This window comes from Pelecanus crispus, chromosome 2, assembly GCF_030463565.1.
Source record: "Pelecanus crispus isolate bPelCri1 chromosome 2, bPelCri1.pri, whole genome shotgun sequence".
Taxonomy (NCBI): domain Eukaryota; kingdom Metazoa; phylum Chordata; class Aves; order Pelecaniformes; family Pelecanidae; genus Pelecanus; species Pelecanus crispus.
Window position 1 is genome coordinate 155,186,121 of NC_134644.1, and position 17,876 is coordinate 155,203,996.

Sequence of the window (17,876 nt, forward strand, 5' to 3'; positions counted from 1 at the left end):
CGAACTGGACGTGGGAAGTTTATGTGGATTATAAAAGAAGAGAAATTAACGTGCAGCCCTTCGTGCCATCCCCAGTTCAGGCGAAGCCGGCAGCGGCTCCGCGTTTGAATGCAGCTAGGCCAGGCCTCCCCGGCCGCGGGCAGGGCAGGCAGGGGGTGCCACCGAAAAGGCGATCGCCGTCTCCCCCCCCCACCCCGCACGCTCGCAGCACACACAGATTAAAACCCCCCAAACCCAGCAGAGGACGAGTGCCGGCCTGTTAACTCCCCGCCCCTGCCAGCGCGGCTCCCCGGCGGCTGGCGCCCAGCGCCTTCGGGCCCCCCCGGCCGGCGGGGCAGGGGGCGCAGGGGCCCTGCGGCCGCCCGGGGCGGTGGCGCAGGCGGGCGCTGCCTCAGGCGGGCCCGCGCCGCGGGACGCCCGCGCGCCCGCCCTCCCAGCCAATGAGGGCCGGGGCCGTCACGGCGGCGCGTCACGCGGGCGGCCGCCAAGATGGCGAAGGTGTCGGAGATGTACGACGTGACTTGGGAAGGTAACGCCGCGGCCAGCCGGCGGGCTGCCGGACAGGGCCACCCCCGGGCCCACCGAGCGCAGGGCGGGGGTGGCGGCGGCGGCGATGCCCGCACCTGCGCCGTGCCCCCAGAGCCCCGCTGCGCGGCGGGCTCGGGGCAGGCCGGCGCCTGTGCCCCGGCGGCCGGTGGCGGTAGCGGTACCCAGGCGGGGCCGGCGGCTCTGGCAGCTGCCGGCCTCCTCGGGCTGCGGGTGGCCGACGCAAGCGGGGCGGCGTTGCCTGAGGAGCGGAGTTGGCGGCCTGTGGTCACCCCCTGGGTGGGCGGCGGCGCTCAGGCAGCCCTCCCGCCGGCTTGTCCCCGCCCGGCGAGCAGAGAGGGCCCGGGCCTGTCCGCCCTGCGCGGCGGGGGGAGCGTCCCTGCGGGGTGCTCTGCCCAAGCGTCGGTACGGGGGGGGCCCTCCTGCCGCACCCTCCCCTTGGTGGGGGCAGACCCCCGTTTCCCGAGAGGACAGCGCTTGGCGTTCTTCCCACTGCTTCCCAGCTCCCCCAGAATGCTAATACAGGAGAAAATGGCCTCTCGGTTGGGTCAGCGGTTTGTGTGTCAGTTCACCTTTTGGAATGCCTAAAACTTACCTGATGCTTTCCTAAAGCTTGGTGATAAGCGTTTGTGGAGGAACTCCCAGAAGCTTTGAAGCGGCGTAAAAGTTTTTGAAAATCCTCCTCCCCACATCTTTGTAGCTTTCATATCTGTTTGATCATAGTGGTTTGTTTTTTTTTTTTAATAGCAATACTTTTTTGAGGTTTACCTGACATTCTGAATGGTTCTCTCATAAGCAGTACGTGTTCAAGTCTGAGTTCATACAGTACTCAAGCCCATTACAGTATCCTATCAGGAATAAACTAATGCTTCTCCATAATTTTGGCCATAAAAGGGGAATCGTTAGCTAGGTGGTCCAGTACATTGCAAACATTATACAGTAGAGAAGATAACGCAGAGAGAAGCTGTGTGGTCTTTGGTGTTCTATTTATTTACTGCTAATCTGTAAAGAAATAGTTGAGCAATAGAATAATTCCCTGAGCATAGATTATTGGTTAGTTTGGTTTTGTAGTATGGGGATAAGAGGAGGAACATGGCATGGGATGTATTTTAGCAGATGCTAGTAACTTGCCCATGAGATAACTTGCCCATGCTGTCTTTCCTGCACCTTTTTCTAGAGGACTCGAAAACAAAATGGAATTTGAAATATTCTGTTTTCAGGCCAAATTGCATTAATCTCAGAAAATATTTTAGCTGGTATTGAAGAAAATAGTGCTGTAACTGGATGATTAAGGATGAAGAAGAGAGCTTTCTTGCGAGCGTGTCAGGTGGTCAGTTTATAGGTAGTTTTGCTTTGATATTTGGTTGCATCACCGTGATGTCATTAGACTAATTTAGCACTTCAGGAAAAGATTGGTTGCGTGTTCTTTTACATCTCTTGTGAGAAGGTATAGCGGTTGTGAAGCTCAGCTTGGATGGAGAGCAGGCAGGCCACTATATGGCAAGGGAAGTTGTATGGAACATTACTAGTGTTATTGTTAGGCTTTCCCAAAAGTTGCTCTAAAAACAGCTTGTGTAAAGAATTTTTCTGGTGTTTATTTGAACAGAAAATGTTACGCAGACCAGAGATTTAGGGTTTTTTTCCCCTCCTGTTGTTCTCAGGTGTCAGTGATTGGAAAGACAAATGAGATTTTTCACAGGAGAGGTAACGTGCACTGTGGATATGTTTCTGTACATTTAGCCCTAGACTGTTTTGGCTGAGAGTGTTGCAGAGTTGGTGTCTTTATGCTCTAATGTAAAGGCCAGGTATAGGATGCTTAAGCTTACTGCTTTTGGACTTGGCTAATTTGTACTGAGGTGAGCATCCTACACTTGGGAATAACCTCCATATTCTGTTTCCAAAGAGTTTTGATTGACATTTGTGACACTGTGCTAGGTGCATGGTTTTGCATATGGGTATGCTGAATAGGAGATTTTTGGGGACTAGCTGGGGAGTTTTGTCATATGAACTTCCAAGGTGATATCTTCCAGCTTACATCTAAATGAAAGACTTGGAGTGCAGGGGAAAACCTTGAAGATCTGCGTTGGTACAAGCAGCTGTCTGTGCTTTAGAAGCATGCATTTGAAAAAATTATCCATTTTTTCCTCTATTTTGAGATGCAAAGTAAAGTAAAAATGAACAGATTCCTGGAACAGACCATGCAAAGGCTCTTTTCAGAGAAGGCAGCTCTTCTTTGTACTCCATGTTTACTTTAACAGATCGCTGGTGCAATGAGGCTTTTCATTAGTGGGGTGATCGCAGCAGTGACCAGCATTGTGACCTAGTCCCTAGCAAAGAACTTGAACACAGCTCTAGGGATTGAATGTAGCTCGTCTTGAATTTTTATAAAATGCTTAATTTCTGTGAAACCAGGTGTATGGTTGGTGTTAATCTGAAAAATGTCCTTTATGTACTCAGTCCTTTCTAAACAAGATGCTTTTTACCTATGTATTGCTCAAAGATGAAACTGTAATTGGAGGTTAGGAAAGAAGAATAACATGAGGCAGATGACATACAGTTTTTACCTTGCTTCGCTTTTCACTCAGGTTCTTTGGGACAAAGGTGGGAGTTTAGCAGTGATTAAATTGTACGTTAGGTAAATGCATTGCACAGGTGATTAGGAAAGATAACTGAAAATAACTCTGATTCCCACTGTTGGAGATTATGTCTTTACTTTTTTTTCTTTCTTTACTTTGTCTGCAGCTGTGTCTGGAGCTTTAAAGTGTATTAAAACTGTGGAGCAGGAAAACCTCTCATTTAACTTCAGGATCTTGATCAGTGGACTTAGATGAGCCAAACGTGGCTTCAGGGTGCTATTGTAGTAAAATAAATGCTTAGATGTGGACATGCATCATATATTTTACAGCTTGCTTATTTGAGACTAAGGTGATATATTGCTCCTTTTTTTTTTTTTGCCACTGTTGCTAATTATCCTGTAGAAAATGGCATTCTGTTTCCTGCTTCCTTCATATTTACAGGAATTAGAAACTACGTGGAGTGACAGGGAGCCAAGAATTGCAAGTCTGGCAAAGAAGCATGATGTAGTAGGTTAGCACATCAGTCGTAACTGGTGATCTGGAGCCTCTTAAGCCATGTAGAACTTTATGGAGACTGTTCATAAATATTTAATATGGTTTCAGTGGTACATTTAAGATTAATTTGGCCCATGAGTGGAAATATTTAAGGAAAAAAAATACACCTGTATAACTTCTTTTTAGGAGCATGTTTCATAGCACACAAGTTAGCTTGCGTGTGAAGAATTAGAGTGATCTGCAAATAAGAAGCAGTCATGATGGTCAAGATCTAATAAAATGACAATTGACTTTCAGAGAAAACTCATCTGACATATTGTCAGAATTGGACAAAATAAACCAGGTTTTATTTTCTTTCTCTACCTTGCACAGAAGCATAATAGCGGTAACATCCCAAACCCAGCTAGAACGAAGCAGTGACTTTTGGCGAGTGATCAATGGGCTTTCTGGAGATCTTTGAATGCTGTCATGGCAGTTCTTGTTTCAGTCAATAATTCTTCTTCACTGGATATCAAAACCAAAAAGATTTTATTATCTAAACTAGATTTCTTTTAATATCAATTGAAAACAAGTGAAAAGAATATTTTGGAAGATTTTGAATAGGTCATGATGACTGTTGCTTAAATTACTTAAGTTTTCTGGATCATTAAATTAGTATTGCTGTTTCCTATATTAAAAATTGTGCTGCTTAAGTAGTGGCATACTACAAGTTTTTGTTACATGTTCATGTGAGACTTTATTCAAGGAATTCTTTGTGGTTTTTGAAAATATTGTAAAATGCGTTATAAGATGAAATTTAACAGTCTGTATATGCGAGGCCATTTTCTTGCAAATGTATGTATCAGGGAACATTGTACATAACAAAGAAAATCCCAAATGAATTTTAAAAGTGACCACTTCAATTTTTAGTGACTCTAGTCGTCAGAGTCCACTTTAGATGACAAAATTGGTTCCTTCCTATGACTTAGAAACTGAGTTCACATTTACTCTGTATGGAAAGACTCTAGGAGATACAAAAAAGTTTAACATTTTGTCTTTGTCATAATCTGTGTGCAATTAAATGTTGGTGTGATGTTTTTGTTGTGTTCCGTGCTGTGTTTGCTTGCTTTTAGGTATTCCTAATTTTTAGTTAGTTGTAATCAGAGGGACAGAACAGTTTACTCTAGATTTTGTATATGAATTTATGGGACTACAACAGGCAAAGGTGAGATGCTGGGATTTTAGTTGAGGCCCCTTTGAAAGCTGAGTTGTTACAGTTAAAGGCAGTATCCGCAGTGCCCAGCTGAGCTGCCTTTGCCTCTGCCTGCACCTCAAAGTACTGGTCAGGTCTCCAGGTAAGGATAGGGGTCTGGAGACCCACAGAGAGCAGTTGCCAGGCTGTTACGCTCCCTGTGTGTTTAGGTAAGCTTGTTGAATTGATGGATTTGTGGGGTTTTTTTGGTTTGATTCATTTTTTTCTAAGGTGAGAGTTGGTGGAGCTGAGGGGTGGTAGAAGATATGGTGTCTGTAGCAGAAGAACAATATATAAATGAGCTCTAGAAATATAATGGTTATGGGGTCCCTGAGTGACTGCTGGTGGTAGCAGTTGTTATATGTCAAGGTAACATTTTGGAGTGTGCAGTGTATTTGGAGTATGGAAGGTAACTTCCCTCTTTGCATCAGGTGCTTTTAGATGTCAAGGACTTGAAAACTATGATCCAACTAAACAATTGAAGTATAAGTAATGATAAGCGGATTACTTCATATCTGGTTGCTCAGATGCCTTAACAGACACAAAAATAAAACACGGGTTTTGGCTTCCTGTAGACTGCTTGCATGTTTTTAGGGAACAACAAACATTGTGGCAAGTGCATCTGCTCCTTTGAACTTGTAATGTTTTGATTTATAAGTGCAAACCTTGCTAATTTAAGAGAACCTAAGACTAAAACAAATGCATCGATTGCTCAGGACCAGCCTATATACATGACAGGGGTAATTGTAATTAAAACTAGACATTTCATTAACAAATTCTTTTTCTAAAATCCCCACTTGCTCCTGCCCAACCTTGTATTACATGCTGTATGTAGATTTGCCTTCAAGACTTAAATTATTATTGGCTAACTCTTTTGATAGCTTTCATAGTAAAAAAAAAAAAATTTCTTGACAGCATTGCAAAAAGCCTTTTGCTGCATTTTCTTTCTTCTACCTTTTACTTAAAATTCAGTATTTCTAAAATTAATGAGCCTCTCAATAGATTCACATGAATGGGAACGTTTATTTTTACTTTGGTTTTCGGTCATCAGCTGATATACTGCTCTCTGTCCTGCAGGTTTTTTTCATCGCTGTAAATGCTGTACTTGGGTGATGAATGGTAGATGTGTGTTCTGTTGTACATAACTTAGACACTATTCCATTTGGAATCACACTGGAATGGAGGCATTGGTAATTTCCAAGTACATGAGTAGGTAGAAATCAGACAGCTTGCTTATTTTTACGGGTTTAGCTTGTCAGCTTTTGAGAATGTTTGTGTTCTCTCACATTCTTGCTGTCTAACTTTGACTTTCCAGGGACCATCATGTGTCTAGAACCATTTAACTTTACCCATGCATATGAAATGTAATCCTGTGGTGGTTTTTGGTTGAATTTCAAAGTACAAAATGTAGCACAATACCAGTCTTATGAGTGATCTGAGATCACTTCAGGTAGATGGAAGAAAGTTCAGTGCTTAATTTTTACTGTTAGTTTTATTAACTATGCATTTTGAAGTGCAAGAAAAACTGATGGTGTTTAGATCTGTCATTGTGTTTGTTTTTCCAGCTGTTGTAAAGTTAAAAAAAAAAAAATTAGCAACAGTTGTCATGGTACCTTCCTATTAGTAAAGCCACTATCTATTAATGAAAACTGTTTTCCGTACGTTTCGTCAAAATTTGCTCTTGTATATGCAACATCTACATGTATACAAATGTGTGTGTGCATATAAAATCACATTCTTAGCAATTTCCCAATTCGGAGGATAAATAAAACCTAGGCTAGGTAGTGCGCTCTAGCTGACTTCATGAATATGCCTGCTGTCTTGGAGATCTGGTTCATAGTAAATGTGCTCTTGAAACAAAAATCCTAATGTTAAAATAAACTGTCTTTTCTCTCTTACCTAGATAAGCAGTGATAATTTTTATACTTTTGGGCACTTCCCTGGTGTAGAAAGCCTTCACCTCCATGTCTGCTTTTCTTGAGGCTCCTTTCTGTAGGCATGTGTAGATTCCTTTTAGAGTGGAAGTTCACAGCATTTTGCTTACACTGATAAACGTGAGCAGTGATTGAGTTCTCGCAGTGTTTCTAATACTTTAAGTGCAAATTTATTCACTTGGAGCAGAAATGCAATTTTAGTACTGGTGGTAAATGTGTGAAATTAGGAGGCGTCTCTTGTAGCCTATTTTTCCAAACCATGGGTAATGTCTGTTCAATTTTATTATATATTGGATAACTACGTATAAGGTTTTTTTACTGCATATGTTACTAACCTGAGAGACTGCAAACGTAGAAATTGAATCGATTATATTAGAGCATGGTTTGTGTGATATGGTTTCAGAGGTCTGATACACCTATCTGTTCTTTAGTAGTTTTCTAATATTAGTAGAAGTCACTTTTTTAGATCTATTCTCTAAACCTATTCTTCATATGCATATTTTCCAAAAATAAAATTCAAATTCCATTATTATCTGGAAATGTCAAATTTTTTAATTTTTTTTTTCCTCCCCTTTGCCCCCAGATATGCGTGATAAAATGAGGAAATGGAGGGAAGAAAACTACCGAAACAGTGAACAGATAGTGGATGTTGGAGAAGAGTTAATTAATGAATATGCATCTAAGCTTGGAGATGACAGTAAGTAAACAAACGTTATTTTTAAAACTTCCGTTATCTGACTTTGTTTTCTCTTTTCAGCCTCTATTTTGTACTTCTATGTTGCCTTTCTGTATCTGCTGATATTGATGAAATATATATTACTTTCTTAGTCTAATGGGCTGCCGGAATTCCTAGATTTTATTTCTTTCCCAAATATGGGCTGCAGTGAAAACACATGGAAAAAATTACCTGCTAGAGCTGTTAGTTTGCTAGATTAGTAGTGAGACCACTATGGGAAAACTTGGCGTGCAACTGTTATCAAGCTGTCATTTGACTGATTTTTCTGTTCTTCAACATGGCGGCAAAAATGGAAAGTATCTTTTTGTAACAGAGAAAGCTATTCCTTAATCAAGTCATACATACTGCAGGAATTAATATTAAGGCTGTTTTTATTAGAACATTATGTTTGTGGTATTATAGTTGAATGTAAGTCTAAGTTTCCACTATTCATGAAATTATTATTTGCAGGTGATTTTAACTAATTTCAGTAGACAGAAGCTTGGATATAAACTGTCATACTGAAAGAGAATTGTTTAGAAACATGTCACAATGCAATAGCACTCTTTACTATAAGCATAAAATAAAACAAAGTATAACAAAATGCTATCAAGATTGTATAGGTTTGCATATTAATCTCACAGAGGTTTTTATTTTAAAGCTCATTCTTTCTTCTTTTTCCCTTTTTTTATAATTCAGGTAATTTAATATAGACATTCTTTAATACATGTCTCTTGAAGTTCTTTCATTTTATTAACTGCTGTTTTATAGTCACAAGTGGATTTTAGGAGCCACAGTAATGCATTGTATTTACTAATAAAAGTTACAGTATTCCATATGATTAACTTTGTTCAGATATTTAACTTGTTCAGTTAGTTTAGTAAGTTAACTTTAATTTCAAGTACCTAACTTCATACAGCGTTGCAGGAATTAAAATCCACATAGTCATTTCAGAAAGACACTTTGCCTCCCTTTTTTGTCAGGTGAGGAATGTTTTGGTATTGGGTTTGAGGTTCTGCAGGCAGGATTTGTTTTATTTGCTCTGGTTCTGTCTTGCACCCTCCGAGCTCTAATTCTGTTCTGGAGTTCTTTCCATTGTAAGGACCTTGGCCACTGCAAATGTTGTAGTTTTTCGGATGTAAACACATGGATAATCTACCTAGAGTATCACGTATTGAAGCCACCTCTATGCATAGCAGTGAGTCATGAAGTGCGTTTGGAGATTCAGTGCCTGAAGAAGATACTGCACTCTGAGGGGGTCTTGCACTGTAACTGAGGAACATGCTTGTTTTTAGACTGTAAGGGTAGGCTTAATACACCCACCTGCAAGAGAGTTGTCATAGGTTCCCTCTGCTTTAGAACTTTGAGAACTAACCTTGATTTTCATTTCTTCTTACCATGTTGCTAGTAATTTATGAGAACTGTATTTTAGTAAGAAATTGTCAAGGAGCTTGATACTCCTTTCAGATCTTACTGATGCCTTTATGAAACGCTGTTCTCAGTAATACAGGCTGAGTCATTCCTTTCTTGTCAGTGTTGAGTTTGTCCTTCTTTTCAAGATACATCTATTTTATTCTTTCATAAACTTGGAATTCAGGATTCATTAGATAAATGAGCTGCGGTGTTCCTGAGGTTCTTAGCAAATGCATAGAAGTATCTGAAATTTATTTACATATTTTCATTCTGTTTGATTTTTTTTTTTTTTAAAGTAGTATCAGAATGGCAACTGTATACAGCTTTAAAAAAACCCAACCACCAAGAAAAAACCCCAAGCACATATAGTAGACCTAGAATTCTTTCTTGGGTAGCCATGGAAGGCGAATGAGTTGTATATGATGATGTAATGTATGTTACTCTTTTTGCTTCATGTGTTTTCTGAAAACACCTGCATATTACAATGGCTAATTTCAGAATGCACATAGAAGGGAAAATGATGAATGCAACAGGGTAGATTATTTGGGTATCTCTGTAACTTGCCTCCTCAGGCAGAAGACATCGATTATTTGGGTATCTCTGTAACTTGCCTCCTCAGGCAGAAGACATCCAGTGTAATTGGGGGGGGTGTGGGGGGGAAGATTTTATCATTATTAGTGTTTTTAAAATTAACAAAAACCTTACTGAATATTCACTTTAAGGGATAGGGATACTATAATCCACATCATAATTTTAATGAAAAGTTGGGATTTTCTTATGGACAGTCAGTAGTCCAAAGCTACGGAGTTGGACTTAAAAGGAGAGGAATAAGACCTTTGGTGATTTTGTGGGTTTTTTATAAGCTTGAACAAAAAAGCCCTAGTACAGATTAGAAAAACACATCCCTCCGGACTGGATACTTGATTCTCTTACAAGTGTTCTGTTACCTAATATCTGACCACTAACCTGTGCTAGAGTATCAAAGTAGAGTTTTGATTGAATGAGGAGAGCAATTTCATAAACTATAAAAGTATCTTATTCTTGTGTTTAGAATTTTTTCAGAAAGCATAATATATAATTTGTATCATGGATATATGTTATCTGTATTTTTTCTGTATCTGTGTATGTATTTTTACATTCATGGAAAAATGTATACATTTTATAATAAAACCAGAATATATGTCTTAAAAATAGTTCAAATGAGGAAGAGGGGTTACAGGCAAATTAATGCCTGTTTCTCTTCTTTTGTATGCTTAGCAAGTAATAGTAATTTCTTTAAAAAATACTGGAAATTGATATCATAGAAACTATTTTTAAAAATTAGAGGGCCTTTGTTATTTTTATCTTACAATTTATTTTTATTTTGTAATTTTTTTTTTTGGAAGACATTTGCTTCTGTTTCAGTTCTATGAAATATTGGGTGCACCTGGTTGGATTTACATGAGTTCAAAACACATAGTACTTCTAATACTCGCATTACATGTTTCCCTCTACTATAACCACTCTTTTCTGCAACTTGTGTAGCTACACTGTTAAGTTCTTTATGTTCGAGACCTCAGTAGGCCTAGAACAGAAATAATGTAATCTGTTACTGATTTAGAGACATTGTTCAAATCCAGGAAGAAGACAACATTTGTAGGATTTTCAGCAGTGAAACAGTTAAGGGAAATTTGTTTTCTTTCTAGCCCAAATGGCTGTTCTCCTGGTCTGATCACAGAGCAAGTCCTAATGGGGATCTGTTTAGAAGACTGCAGCTATAATGTTAGGAAAACCAGAGAATTAGAGCTTTTTTGCCTTTCAAGATGTCAAAAGGTACTTTGTTACTAAAAGCAATAAAATTGCTTAAATGCATTTTTAATTAATTCCAGCAGTTTCTTAAAATGCCCCTGTTTCAGTAGTGATCCATGGGAGTAGAAGGGGGAAAAATATACAGACAGAATTCATTAATCTTATTTACATTGTAGGTGTTTCCCATTATCTTAAAAAAATCAATTATCTGAATTTAATGTCTCTTTTGTGTCCAGTTTGGATAATATATGAACAGGTGATGATTGCTGCCCTGGACTGCAGTCGAGATGATTTGGCATTGGTAAGTTTTCAAGTTGACTTTTCCCTCAAACCTTAAATTTTCCTCCTGGGTATCTCTTCCAGATAGTTCTTTGGACAGTTATAGGATATTCTGTACTCCATAGCTTGGAGTTCTAGAATATCTATCAAGAAATACACTGCTGGGAAGAAACCGCCTCCACCCACCTTCTCTAATGTGTAACTTTTGTTTAGATAGATCAGGTCTCTTCCAATAGCCATGAAAATATTTACAGCTACTCTGGTATGGGCTAAATGTTCAAGAATAATACTGAAGTTGCCAAATTGTACAGAGAATGTTTGTTTATTGAAAAACTCAAATTATATCGGGTTTTTGAATGTTTTGAGGTAAAATGTCCTATCATGCATATCATATTATATGCCGTGTTGGCTATCATCAAAGAAAGTCATTGACATATTGGAGCAAGTCTTCAAGATGAATAAAGAGGTGGACTGCATCATGTGTAAGGGAAGACTGAGACACCTGGGTTTGTTAAGTCTTGAGAAAGCTAAGAAGTTTTATTGCTATCTTTGAATATGTACTAATGGGAAGATATAAAGAAAGTGGAGACGGATTTTTGTAGACATGCAGCAAAAGACAGGTGTGAGAGGCATAAGCTGCAACAAAGGAATTTCCAATTAGATATTAGGAAAAAGTTTTTAACAATGGGGTTAGTGAACGCTTTGGGACACATGGCACAGAGAAGCTATGAAATCTCTTTGGAGATGCTCAGAAATCGATTGGGATATGGCCCTGCACTCACTTGGAAGCTGGCTCTGTTTTGAGTGGGGAATTGAAGGAGGTGACCTCCAAAGGTCCCTTGCAATCCAAATTATTCAGTGGTTCTTGATAGAAATACTGTTAATGGATATTTGGGTTTAGTCAATTTGTATGCAACTTTATTTGAATTATACAAATAACAATGTAGATAAAATGAGTTTATTTAGAACCATGACACCTGTTCACTAGATTAAAAATGAAAAAACACTGAAACAAAAAAAACCAACCAGGCTTAGCTAATCCTTTAAAGGCAGCAACTGAAAAAGGCAAAAGTGTGTTTTGCAGGCGAATTTTAATAAGCTTTTCATCCCTCCTTCACAAAACACTGGAGAAAAAAAAAAAGTCTTGTGCCCTGAAAGCCAGCAAGCTTGAGCTTATCCTAAGTAAAAAGAAAGATATTTTCAGGAGTACAGGTCTTTCATGGGGATTACTTGTCTGGTGCCTTGTTCTGTCAGATGGCAAAATACCCCATAAAGTCTTTGAGCTTTACGTGACGAAACTTAATGGTCTGTGATATACAGGGGGTCAGACTAGAGGATGTAGTTCAGAGAAGGGCAATTTGAAAGTAGGCAGAACTAGACAAGTTTATCTTGCATCCCATATGTATGTGGTAAAATGGAGTACACTAGAAAATACAGCACAACGCACTGAACTTGTCGTGAACCCACTGAACTTCCCTTTTTTTTGTTCCTCAGAAGAAAATACTGTTGTAGTATAGCTGTCAATTTAAACAAAAACAAATAGACTTACTGTTTAAATAAATATATTTCTGTTTTCTGATGTATATCTAAAACAGTTTTGGTCTTTATTTTCAGGGTCTTTTTAGGAAGACACTCACAAAATTGTTGAGGGAGTCAGTGTTGAAAGATCAGTTGTGAAACGCTATTTATTTTTACTAACCCTGGCAGGGATTTTAAATTTCAGTTTCTGTGCTCTCTAAGGAATATTGCTTGAGATGAGGGAGTAAAACATTTTATATGCAGCTCAGAAAGGCAGTTAAAAGCTTAGAGGGAAACTTAGTTGGTTTTTAATTTTTTTTTTAAATTTGATTGATTTATAAGAAAGAAGTAGTTAATTCAAACAAGTCAACATCATATGTGGCTTTTTGCTACAACTGTAGCCCCAAAGTAGACAAACAGCTTTGGAACTTCTGTTTTTTCGCAGAGAGCTTTTGACAGCTGTGGTGCATTTTGCTTAGGGGGATAGGTCTCATCTGCTCCAAATGAGGAGGCTGAGGTGGTTTTCAGAGTCAGATAAATGACTGTGTTGGTTTTTTTCTTTTCCTTTCCTCTTTTTATTACTGTTGTCCTCTCTGTCCTGCACAAAATGGCTATGCGTAATGCATGTTCCTACTGCAATTAGCCAGTTCTTTCACACGCATGTTTCAGTGAAATCACCTGCTGTGGGCAGGCACTTGTACTACCGGTGTTTTACATGCTGAAGTCCAGGTTTGGATTTCTTTGCCTTTGTCAGACCTTTAAAATTAAAAACCTACGTGATTAAAAAAATCAGAAAGCAAATTAACTGCAAATTAGTTGCACATACAAGTGAGATTTGTCATGGTAACTGCTGAGTTTCTGGGAGAATCTCAAAAGTAGGTTATTGACATAGTGCAGAACCAGACCTCAATAACATAATGATTATGGGGATTACAGGTTAAATTTAAAAAGAGGACATTCAGTGCTGCTGAATGCAGAACATTTTGAAGATATAGCTAGTGTAGTTTATTCATGCACTTTTGTTTTCGAAAGTGTTGCAGCAAATTGTTTGGGACTCTCTCACAGCTTTTCATGTCACTTTATTGTGTCATGTCTTAATCTGCAGGAGTTTATTTTGGCCTTGTGGCTGCTGTATTCGGTTGAATAATGATCATGTAGTCAGATCTAATGTGAACAATTCTGGTCTTGTATTACTCCTGCACTTGAGTGCTGCTTCATCAGCTTTTTTTTATGTTGTTGATGGCATTTTTCTAGATGTAAAAGTCCATCTGCAGATTGTGGAGTTTAGTGTTATTGCAAGTGTTACAATTTTTGACATTTAAAAATTTTATTGGAGAAAAGCAGTGTATGTTTTTGTACTGAAAATCACTGTCCTTCGGGATTCCCAGATCACTGGGCCACAGGGTGAATTTATTGTCTGCAAAAGTTCTCTTTAAAGTCTAGGTTGTTTGTACAAATGCTGGACTGACACTGCTTTTCTGGAGTTTTATGTAAGTTTTCCTGTCTCTTAAGAATGTTCACAGGTTAGTCCAAACCTCATGTAAGGTGCTGCTAAGTACAGGTAGTTTTTCATGATAATTTGTTGTCCAGAGCAGCAACGGTTCACCTAGATATCACTCAAAGTACCAGTAAACTGTTTCTGTACTAGACCTGAGTCTTCCTATGTAAAATTGCATTGTTGAGATCTTGGTTCATTGGAAACCAAGATGATCATGGTGAAAATACTCTGTGCTTACTTGAGGCTAAGCATTACTACTTTGATTAGTGTTTCCTATCACTCTTCTGTCTCTATTTTTTTGCATCTGGTAGAGGTGTCAGTATTTCTCTTTGCTGTGCTCTAGCAACCTGTTTATCTGCAGAAACAGAGAGGGAACCTACTAATTTTTACTGATTTGCTTCTGTATTTTTCCTTTGACCAGTGGATGTGGTGAGATGGAACGGATTATGTAGATAGGCCTCTGCTAGAACCTTAGATCTGAAGAACAGGTTTATAAGCTGAGTTGTATAAATAAATGCCTGGAAAAGGAGGGTTCTGTGTGAAGCTTTTAATGTGATTCAAACCACTGGTCTTTTTGAGAGCCTGGGGGCTGTCCTGCCTCCCACTTTAATGAGTCAGCTACAAACTTTGCAATGCTATATAGCCACATTGATGATATGGTTAGAGTTAGTTTGCTCTGGGGAAGTTGTGACTCAGTCCCTCTCCCAGACATCCTTTTTGGCTAATCCAGAGAAATCTGCCTATGATGAATTCCTTTTATCCAGCCCAGGTGTCTCACTGATTTCAGGAGTTAGAAGCTATGCCTGTTCTGCCAGCAGGCTCAACCCAAGCCAGTGACAAACATTTTCTTTGGATTTCAAAGTTTATTTTAAAAATAAACACAGAACATATTATTAACATAGTTTGTTCCATTGTGAGATATCCATTTATTAAAGAAGTATCATATAAGCTCTTACTGTCTTTATTTTGTTTTTTACTGTCTTGTGTTACTATGAGGAAACTAAGTAGACTTCAAGTTTTAACAGTATCAGAACTGTTTTAGTAGGTGAGTTTAATTTTCTAGACAAACAGCTATTTCCAAGAAGGCCTGATGATCTAATGACCTTTATGGAAGATATTTCTTAGAATTAGTCTTCTAACAGACAAAGTTTCAGTTTCTGAGCTTCTCTTTATCAATACATTTTATTGCTTATTTCAAAAATTGGTATTTGCTTTTACTCAGACATGCCATTTCAGTTGTTGAATTTCATCAGCCAAGGACTCCCTTCCCCCCCACCCCCCTTCCAGTTTCTGTGTAGATATTATATTCACAATAGTATTTTTGGTTTTATTTGTATAGTTTTGTCTTCAGGAGCTAAGGCGGCAGTTTCCTGGGAGTCACAGAGTTAAACGATTAACTGGAATGCGATTTGAAGCTATGGAAAGGTAAAACCCGAATTCAAAGAAATTTACTTTCTGTCTGGAAAGGTGCTTGCTATTTCTTAAAAAGGCATTCAGGCACTATAAAAACATGGCAAAGCAATGCTGGGCAGTTTCTTTATAGAAAATAATGGTGTGCATGATCATATTATAATGTTTAGACATTTTTATTGCATTTTTGCCTGTACTATGCAGTGTTACATCTTTGCAGTCTTCCCATCAAACTTCGTAGATTAAAAAGATCTCTTACTCGACAGCATAAGTCATTATACAGCAAAACACTAGGCACTTTTTTTGGCAAAGTCTGTGAGGTATACGTTTCATCTCACAGAGCTAGAGTAGCATATGAAAATCAGTGCCAGCATTTTTTTGCCTTCATTGTTTGCCTATGCTCCTAATTACTGCAGGATGTATTTTCTGAGTGTGGATAAATCCAGTAGAACTTAATAAGGATTAAACCTATAGAGTTTGTTATAGAAACAACTCAAAACCCATATGGAATAGAATGGCAGAATCTAAAACTCTGACCTTTTTGAAATATCCGATAGAAGGGTTATAACATACTAAGTTTAATAGGAATTATTAAAAATAATGAACAGCCTAAAACTTTACAGTTTTCAAAGATAGAATCATAGAATTGTTTAGGTTGGAAAAGACCTTTAAGATCATCCAGTCCAACCATTAACCTACACTACAAAGTCTACTCTAAGCCAATCAAGGGTAGACTAGACTAAACCATGTCCCGAAGTGCCACATCTACCTGTTTTTTGAACACTTTCAGGGATGGTGACTCCACCACCTCTCTGGGCAGCCTGTTCCAATCCTTGACCACCCTCTCTGTAAATAAATTTTTCCTAATATCCAACCTAAACCTCCCCTGGCGCAGCTTGAGCCCATTTCCTCTCATCCTATCACTAACTACACGGGAGAAGAGATCAACACCCACCTCACTACAACCTCCTTTCAGGTAGTTGTAGAGAGTGATAAGGTCTCCCCTCAGCCTCCTCTTCTCTAAGCTAAACAATCCCAGTTCCCTCAGCTGCTCCTCATAAGGCTTGTGCTCTAGACCCTTAACCTGCCTTGTTGCCCTTCTCTGAACACGCTCCAGCACCTCAATGTCTTTCTTGTAGTGAGGGGCCCAAAACTGGACACAGTGTTCCAGGTGCGGCCTCACCAGCGCCGAGTACAGTGGGACAATCACCTCCCTGCTCCTGCTGGCCACACTGTTCCTGATACAAGCCAGGATGCTGTTGGCCTTCTTGGCGACCTGGGCACACTGCTGGCTCATGTTCAGCCGACTGTCTACCAACACCCCTGGGTCCTTTTTGGCCAGGCAGCTTTCCAGCCACTCTTTCCCAAGCCTGTAGCGTTGCATGGGGTTGTTGTGACTGAAGTGCAGGACCTGACACTTGGCCTTGTTAAACCTCATACAGTTGGCCTCGGCCCATCGATCCACCCTGTCCAGGTCCCTCTGCAGGGCCATCCTACCCTCCAGCAGATCAACACTCCCACCCAGCTTGGTGTCATCTGCAAACTTACTGAGGGTGCACTCAATCCCCTCATCCAGATCATCGATAAAGATATTAAACAAGGCTGGCCCCAGAACAGAGCCCTGGGGAACACCGCTCGTGACCGGCTGCCGACTGGACTTAACTCCATTCACCACTACTCTCTGGGCTTGGCCACCCAACCAGTTTTTTACCCAGCGAAGACTACACCCGTCCAAGCCATGAGCTGCCAGCTTCCCAAGGAGAATATTGTGGGAGACTGTGTCAAAAGCTTTGCTGAAGTCCAGGTAAATGACATCCACAGCCTTTCCATCATCTACCGGGCGGGTCACCAGGTCATAAAAGGAGATCAGGTTGGTCAAGCAGGACCTGCCTTTCATGAACCCATGTTGGCTGGGCCTGATCCCCTGGTTGACCTGCACTTGCCTGTTGAGTTCACTCAAGATGAACCTCTCCATAATCTTTCCCGGCACTGAGGTCAGGCTGACAAGCCTGTAGTTCCCCGGGTCCTCCTTCCGGCCCTTCTTGTAGATGGGCGTCACATTGGCAAGCCTGCAGTCATCAGGGACCTCCCCTGTTAACCAGGACTGCTGATAGATGATGGAAAGTGGTTTGGCAAGCTCCTCTGCCAGCTCCCTCAGTACTCTTGGGTGGATCCCATCTGGCCCCATAGACTTGTGAGCATCCAGGTGGCATAGCAGGTCATTAACTGCTTCCTCCTGGACTGTGAGGGCTCCATTCTGGTCCCTATCCCTATCCTCTAGCTCAGGGGCCTGAGTACCCTGGGGATGACTGGTCTGGCTGTTAAACACAGAGGCAAAGAAGGCGTTAAGTACCTCAGCCTTTTCCTCATCCTCGGTGACAATGTTCCCCCCCACATCCAGCAAAGGATGGTGATCCTCCTTGGCTCTCCTTTAATTGCTGATGTGATGATGAATGACCTCAGAGCTTGAGGT

At 40.2% G+C, this 17,876-nt stretch overlaps 1 protein-coding gene across 1 annotated transcript in view; it reads left to right on the top strand.

Annotated features, from left to right (window-relative positions):
* Positions 1 to 473: 473 nt before the first annotated feature.
* EMC2 (ER membrane protein complex subunit 2) overlaps positions 474 to 17,876 on the top strand; it is a 47,734-nt gene continuing 30,331 nt past the window's right edge. The window contains exons 1-4 of the mRNA XM_075705500.1: positions 474 to 529; positions 7,366 to 7,479; positions 10,935 to 10,999; positions 15,333 to 15,418. Of these exons, the coding sequence (XP_075561615.1) occupies positions 490 to 529; positions 7,366 to 7,479; positions 10,935 to 10,999; positions 15,333 to 15,418 (305 nt within the window). The 5' untranslated portion in view covers positions 474 to 489. The remainder of the gene's footprint in view (positions 530 to 7,365; positions 7,480 to 10,934; positions 11,000 to 15,332; positions 15,419 to 17,876) is intronic.